This window comes from Pteropus medius, unplaced genomic scaffold (genome assembly GCF_902729225.1).
Source record: "Pteropus medius unplaced genomic scaffold, Ma_sr-lr_union100, whole genome shotgun sequence".
In the NCBI taxonomy this organism is placed as follows: Eukaryota; Metazoa; Chordata; class Mammalia; order Chiroptera; family Pteropodidae; genus Pteropus; species Pteropus medius.
Genome location: NW_024348533.1, coordinates 4,547,983 through 4,556,156, shown reverse-complemented (window position 1 = coordinate 4,556,156; position 8,174 = coordinate 4,547,983). Strand labels below are relative to the sequence as shown.

Sequence of the window (8,174 nt, the reverse complement as noted above, 5' to 3'; positions counted from 1 at the left end):
GTTACATTGCAGTCACAAGGGTGGGAGTTGCTATGGGTTACCGGCAGTTACAAAGTATTACAAAGCAGGGGTGTTGCTAGGGGATACAAATAGTTACATTTGTGGCTTAGACAGATCAAACAAAAAGGGAGGGTGAGTCTTTAGTCAATTTCAAGTGCAGTTCATGCAGCACATTTACAGAAGCAGAACAGAGAGCTGTTTAGCCTTTTGAATGAAAATTTCTCTTCAGTACTTCCAAAGAATCATAAGATTTTGCTAATTTATACTTGCAAAGAGAATGAGAAATATGTTGTGGAATTGTTTTTTTAGGAGCATTAGACCAAGGAGGACAGAATGTAGCTACGAACATGCTGATATGAACATGGACTTAATGGGCAAGTTCAAGTAACTGGAAATCCCATTAAAGTTCGCTTGATTAGTTGGCTGAAATTTCGACTTACTTTTGGCACACATTCAATGAAGTTTTGATGGTAAAACTTCCCTGAAATCATAAGAGACAGAAATCCACAGTAGGGGAATTGAAAATTTTGGAGAAGACTTAAGATGTGCAAAATAAACATCCATCCATTTTACTACACTCCCTGAAAAGGCCCCAAATCTTTCTTAAGGCACTGAGAAATACATTACCAAGAGAGAACTGGCTTCCATAGAAAGCTCTTTGGTGACTGTTCTCTAAAAGCCAGGTATGATGGTACAAGAGGCTGCCAAAAAGAGGGGCCTCCCTAATTTCAGTGAGGATTATGGGCTATTGGAGCAACAGGGGTATGGTGACAGGGATGAACTGCCAGAGGCAAGGTGAATCAATGTTCATAATGAACACTGGAAATGTACTGACAGATTGAAGGCATAGATGACTGGGAAATAGAATGCTTTGATCCTTAGAACTTCTGTGGTGACTAATCGATCACAGTGTCTCTCAGAATGAAATGGGGGCCTTAATCTCTATATCTGGGGAAAAGTCAAAGTCTGGTAGCCAGAATCCTGATGTGAGATATTATAATGGTAAGTCATGGTCTCTGACCTAGTTTCTAGACCTAAGCCAGTTCACAGACCTGGAATCACCTAATAAAATTGAGTCCCCTAGGAAAAACCCTAAAACACTACCAAAATTACAGACTATAAGTCTTGTTCTAAACTTCAGCCAGAAGGATCTGTTGTCATTTACTAAAATGACCATAAATGGAGAAAAAAAAAAAAAACTTCAAACATTTTAGGAATTAAAACTGTTGTCTGTTGACTTCCCCAGAAATAGACCACCAGAATAACCTGATCAAACAAGGCCAAGTTTATTACTTATGTAGGAAGGGTAAACACCATCTTGCCCGAATCTGTGTTTCAGGAGGAGGAGATCGAGGAGAGATAGAGAGAGTTTTAGGATGTATATTTGAATGATTTGAAGCAGCTCTTGTAATAAAGGGATCTTACTGGAACTGGTCAAAATTCATGACACATGAGGATTAGTGGACAGAGTGGGCATGAGTTGTGAAGGAATCTTGATGAGAAAACAAGTGTTTGATAAGCAGCAGAGTTTGACCAATTAAGTCTTCTCTTGTCCTAAAAAGAAAGCTGATTAAGAAATCTACTGCTCAAATAAAACTAACAATGAAGTTATGTTCTGATTCAAAGCTTTGTCCTCCTTGGCAAGAATTACCTAGAATAAATAGTACAGTCTTATTGTTGTAGGGGCTTTAATTTTGAGGCTTTATAATTAAGCCATTTAGATGCAGATGGTATTAGTTCTGTCTAGATACTGAGTCTAAGTTCTTAATTTTATGTGACCCCCAAACATCACTGTGGTCCCCCAGTCAAAGTGGGTCTTATGGTGATGAAGTGATAAGTTGTATTTTGGCCCAAGTCAAATCTCAGTGGTCTAAGTAAGTCTTTAAACTGATTATTTCCCAGATCATTAATGTATATTTGAAATAGACATGCTCAGAAACTGGTAGAAACAAATTGGCTCTCTAAACTGTAGAGTGAGTACCATTTTGGTAGAAAGACCATGTGGAAGTTCAGGGACTTCTATTCTTTACCAGAATTGTAAATCAAAATTAATACTGCATTGCTGGGGGAATAGTGCCAACATAAACTTAAAATATACACATATTTTTTGTCCTTTAAAGGAAGTGAATAAATCCTAGAGAATTACTGTAGATTATGGTAAAGTTAAACAGATGGTAACTCTAACCACAGTGTCTATTACAGCTGTGATCATCTCTACTGCAATAAATCAACATAGCCCCTGACACCTGGTATACAGCTTATTGACCTGGAAAATTCCTTTTTCTTTGTAACAACTTGCAAGGACTATTAAAGTCAGGTTGTTTATCTTCCAGGGCCAACAGTCACTTTAACAATCTTGTCTCATAACTACATCAATGCTTCTGCTCTATAAAGTAGTCTACAGAGATCTTGATTATCTCAACATTTCATAGATCATGTTCTCTGGACAACAACTCTTGTGCTTTTCCAATGGGCTAGGTACAAAGTGGCAGTGGTCATGCATAGGCTTAATTAATATAGATGCAACCCCACCATACTGACTTGTTACTACTACCACTGAATGCCTAACCTTCCATCAGCAGAAACTAATTTGAGCTGTCCTGCCTTTGCAGATTCAGCTCTCCACCTGGCAACAAGTTGATTATACTGGATTCCTTTCATTGTGAACAAGTTAATAATTTGATTTCGCTAAAATAGACATCTGTTCTAGAAATGAATTTCTTTTCTATGCCCATGATGCTTCTGACAGCATCATGATCTATGTGCTTACAGAATGCCTAGAATACTCTCAAAGTAATCTGTACAGTATTACTCTGATCCAGGAATGTGTTTCAAACAAAAGAAGGATAACAATGGATGTGTGTCCATGGAAATGACTGGTCTTAAATATATTCTATCACCCAGAAGCAGTTGGTCTCAGTTGTAATACCAACTCATTTACAGTATCAGTTCAGAAAGAAGACCCTGAAAAGATGGGATTCTATTTCACAGAATGTAATATGTACTTTGACTCAGTGATCAATATACAATGCTGTTTCTTCCATAACCATACAAAAATGTTCCCACCCAATTAGAAGTTGAAATTTCACCTGGTCATTTTGGACTCCTCAGGCCAGTGAACCTACATGTAGGCAAACAAGACAGCAATGCTGCTAAAGTGGGGTGGGATGAGTGATGTTGATAACCAAGAGGGAGTCTGGTTGTTGTAAACAGAAGGACTAGGCAGTACTGTATCCAGAGACAAGGGGTTTTCTGAAGCATATATCAGTACTTCCATGCCCACAAGTAAAAGGTAATGAAAACGTACAGCAACCAAACAAAGCCAATACCATTGAGAATTAGGAACTTTTTGTAATAAAGATTTAGATTAAACTACCAGGTAAATTATGCCAAACAAATGAGGTCCTAGCCGAGGACAAAGAAATTAGGAATGGAAGGTGAAGAAGAAAGTTATAAATATCGATTATGGCATCATGATCAATGGTTGTGTGTGTGTGTGTGTGTGTGTGTGTGTGTGTGTGTGTGTGTGTGTGTGTGTACCTGTATGTGAGCTAATTTGTTCTTCTCTACCTTCCTTCCTTTTATGACTACACACTGAGAGCTGGTGGTGGCTAATACTGAAAGCTGACATTTAACTAACATTGCCTACAAATGGGTACTATGACTGATGAAGAATACCATGCGTATGAAGCATAGTCAAGCAGTGTTATATTGTCATTGCTCTTTACAAAAGTTCAAATATGGATAAAATAATCTGGACGCTGAGCAGCCAAAGGGGTGGACTGTGTCAGTTGTTAAGCTATTGCCCAGCTCCAAACCTATACTCTACACTCCAGTTTGTGATGCCAGGGTGCTTTGTCATCAAGGTTCACATTACAACCTGCCAAAAGGGGCACTAGAAGGAGACTAAGCCAGGAAGAGGGGAGAAAAAACAAACTCCATGGTTTTCTGTTTTTCCTGTCAAAATCATCCCGGCACTGTTTCTTTGCCTTGGCAGTTGGCTCCACTTTGCAGATTTTATCCTCACACTTCCATACCAGTCTCATTCTGTCCTTCAGAGCAACGAGCACCAGCTGACCGACACCTACTCCTCAACAGTCTGGGGACAGAGTGTCCTCTGAACTCCTGGAGTTCCAGAACCAGACACACAGCACCCACTCGTCAGAAGTCTGGAACCCAGCTCTGTGAACCCCTCCTCTTCCTCTGGGCTCTGGAGGAACCACCAGAAGTCAGGGCCAGGCAAGCTTCTCAGAGGTCGGGGAGCCCCTCCACAGGGTTCCCTCTGAGATGTGAATACCAGCTGGTCAGTGCCTTCTCCTCATGTTTGGGGGCCAGGATTCCAGGGCTTAAACACCGTAACCTCTCCCTTTACATTCCCAGGGTAGGAATACTGGCTTCTTTCTGCTGTTTTTTGTTTTTTGTTTTTTTCTCTGCAATCCTTAGTGTCCTTGTGCCATTTCAGTTTTTCAAATATATAGTTGCCACTATATTTACATTACATTTCCTCTGTTAAAACATCTGAGGCAGTTTTATTCCCTACTGGATCCTGACTGATATATGTTTTTAAATAATGGCTCAAATTCCATCTTTATTTCTGTTCTAATCTTCATCCTCCAAAAAGATCAGGTTTTACTGTGTAGAATTTGAAGTACTGGATGAATCACGGCGGCTACGGCAAATTTGGCACGTGAATGTAATGTTTTTAAAAATGCTTTCATTTATTTTATCTCATTGATGCTCTCTTCTTGCATTCATTTAATAAGGTTTTTACTGAGCAACTGCTATTCATAAGGCACAGGGCCAGGTATTGGTGATATGCGAATAAATAAGACATTACCCTTGCAGAGATAACCTCTAAACAGTAGAAATATATTTTTTATTTTTTAGAAGGAGCTTTATAAAGCCTCCAATGGAATATGGAAGAAGACTAGGTCCTACCCCAAAAGAATGATACAGACAATTTCCGCCATCCAGAAAGTTTTTATTTCAGATATCTATGTTTCTTATTCTGAATCATCAATTAAATAATATAGAGATATGTAAAGGGAATAAGACAGTGCCCAGCACTTAGTTAGCCCTCAATAAAAGACAGTTACAACCAAAGAGAATTAAGAATAGAGTGAATTTACTTCAAGGACTTTATAAATGATGAGTCACATGGAGGGATCCCTACAAAATCCCTGTGAGGTAGGACAGGCATCATTGTTCCCATTTATTGATAAGGAAACAGACACTGACAAATGATGAGTGACTTACCAGCATTATGCAACCGAGAGGTGGCAGCACCAGGCACAGGATGTCCTGGTCCTTCAGTGCTGGCTGCCAATCCTGCAACGGTCCAGCCCCTTCCTCAGGGCCCCCATCACCTCCCGGTTCCTCAAGCTATAAATGAGGGGATTGAGCATAGGGGTGAGAACTGTGTAGAAGATGGAGACCACCTTGTCATGGCTTGGGGCCCGGTAGCGCCTAGGTCTCAGGTAGATGAACATGGCTGCCCCATAGAAGAGGGAGACGGCTGTCAGGTGGGAGGAACAGGTGGCCAGAGCCTTTCTACTGGCCTGAGCAGAGCGCATGTGGAGTACAGCCCTCAGAATGCGAGAATAGGAGGCCACGATGATGGAGAAAGGAAGGAGCAGCATTAAGACACAGCAAACAAATAGCACATGCTCAAAAAGAGATGTGTCTATACAAGCCAACTTCAATAAGGACAGCACCTCACAGAAGAAGTGGTCCACATTCCTTGAACCACAGTAGTGTAAACTCATGGCTGCCACCATCTGAATCAAACCATCTAGTATCCCAAAAGCCCAGGAACTTCCAGCAATCTGGAGACAGACTCTCTGATTCATGAGGCTGGGATAGTGAAGTGGGTGACTGATGGCCACATAGCGGTCATAAGCCATGAGTCCCAGCAAGAGCCCTTCAGATCCTACAAGAGAGACAAAAAGGCCAATTTGTATGCCACAGCCCACAAAGGAGATGAACTTTGTGCCAGACAGGAAGTTGACCACCATCTTTGGCACAATGTCACAGACCAACATGAGGTCCATGAGAGAGAGCTGACTGAGGAAGAAGTACATGGGTGTATGAAGTCGAGGATCTGTGAAGATGAGGAAGATGAGGAGGCCATTCCCACAAAGAGCTACTGTGAAGACCCCCATAACTGCAGAGAAGAGGACAAGGTCAGTCAGACTGTGGGAAAAGATGCCCAAGAGGATGAAGCCATCTGTGGATGATCGGTTCAGCCACATCTCCATGGCTCCGTTGTTGTTCCTGGTCACCTGAGAACATGGACAAAAAGTTTTGGAATGATAGGCATTTCTCTATTGGCTTCTGCATTGTACATCTTCATCCAGACGTATTGTTTGTCACTCATGAGGCCTCAACAACATAAGCTTCAGGGCATTTCTTCATATCTCTATGACACAGCAGTAGGAGCTCTGTTAGGTCATAAAATGGTCCATGTATTTTTATTGATGTGTATTCTTACCCAGAAGAACAGAAATGGAGTTATTTTTATGTGTCTTAGGACCTTTCTAAAAGCAATATCTTGGCTTTGTTATATGATATTGAGTCTTTTATGATAACACACAGACTTGTTAAACTATCTCTAACAGGGCTGGACAACTCAGTCCAAGAGGCCACTTACATGTGTTGTAGACAGGGAAGGGAATGAAGCATGAGTTGTTCTTTAGTGTATATCTTTCTCTATGTTCTGAGAGTTTTATCATACTAGCCATTCTGTTATGTTTATAATATAGATAAAGGAAGTGCCCTCTAGTGTATCACATGAAAAGGAAGATGTGCTGTTGGGTGCCATAGCTGTCAATTACGTTGGGGTTGACAGGAAAGTTGCAGGGTCAATGGGGAGAAGCAATGATTTGGTGTCCAAACCTCTTAAGAACAGTTCAATTGTATAGTGACTTTTAAAATAGCGACTTCTAAACCACAGGAACAGGGCCTTAGTAGATGTTGGCTAATAAATACATAGAGGGAATACCTGCCTATAAAGTCATCTTCAGTAGAAATCAAGCAGCTTTCTTTATATAAATTTTCTAACTAATATATTCCACCTGACTTTCTAATTAAATGAAGCATTTACTCTTTGTTTTACAAAAGTTCCAATTAATTTATTTGGACTATGTCAACAAATAGGTATTTCTCTTGATATTTGGTCAAGATTTTTTTCTAAATATATCGTATGAAATGGAACCAGAAGCATGGCCTGATTTTACATGGACAAAAGCAAATTAAGAAATCAAGTCATGCAAAAATCCCTTGAAAGTAGTGACAATATCTGAACCTAAGGCAAAAAAAAAAAAAAAAAAAATTAGAAACAACTGAGTGGAAAACATTACCACATTCTGACCACGACTCTTTCATTGTTATCCTCACATTTTCACCCAGTTACCTCATCTTCACCGTCAGAGGCATTTCCACTTTTTTAGGCTTATCCCTGTTTTCTCTTTCATCAGCCCCCTTCTAATTTCACCTGTCTTTTCTGTCTCTTTCTCCATCCAGGGCTGCATTATCGAGCATTTTCATGGTTTTAGAAGTAGCACAGCAGTGTAGTATTCTTTCCTTAAATTTGTATTAGCTATCAATTGCTGTTAAACAAATAGCTCCAAATTTTAGCTGGTATTAGGTCTCATGTGAGGTTACCATGAATCTGTCCACCAGGCTGCAATAGAGAGGAGGCTCTACTCCAAGATCACTCATTGGCTGTTGTTGGGCCTCTTTCTCTCTTTATAGGGCTGCCTCACTGCAGGGCAGTTGATTTCTCTCAGGCAGGGTGATCAAAGAGGGACTGAAAATAAAAACACACTACATAGAAGCTATCATCTTATAACCTAATATCAAAAGTGACTTCCCAGGAATTCTGCTGAATTATATTCTTTAAAACTGAGTCACTAAATCCAACCACACTCATGAGGAGGAGAGCACACAAGGGCATGGATGCCAAAAAACAGGGACCAATGGGGACCATTTTAGAATCTGTCTATTATATCCTTTTTAATCTCAAATTACGATTACTGATATAAATAAACTGGACTCTGATTAATTTGAAAAGTTATTTTGTCCAGTATGAAATACAGTGATTTGTAAGTTGCCTAGAAACCAAAGAATCAAAGTTATTGAGTTTGTCAGCCTGTCTCTCATCTGCTGAAAAGAGG

General features: G+C 40.1%; 1 protein-coding gene across 1 annotated transcript; it reads right to left on the bottom strand.

Annotated features, from left to right (window-relative positions):
• Positions 1 to 5,309: 5,309 nt before the first annotated feature.
• LOC120616696 (olfactory receptor 56-like) lies at positions 5,310 to 6,257 on the bottom strand. Its single transcript, XM_039880346.1, has one exon. The coding sequence runs from the start codon at positions 6,255 to 6,257 to the stop codon at positions 5,310 to 5,312; it is 948 nt and encodes a 315-aa protein (XP_039736280.1).
• Positions 6,258 to 8,174: the final 1,917 nt, after the last annotated feature.

Bases quoted from the DNA above. Each gene is read 5' to 3' on its own strand.
- LOC120616696 (XM_039880346.1), bottom strand. From the start codon at position 6,257: ATGGAGATGTGGCTGAACCGATCATCCACAGATGGCTTCATCCTCTTG.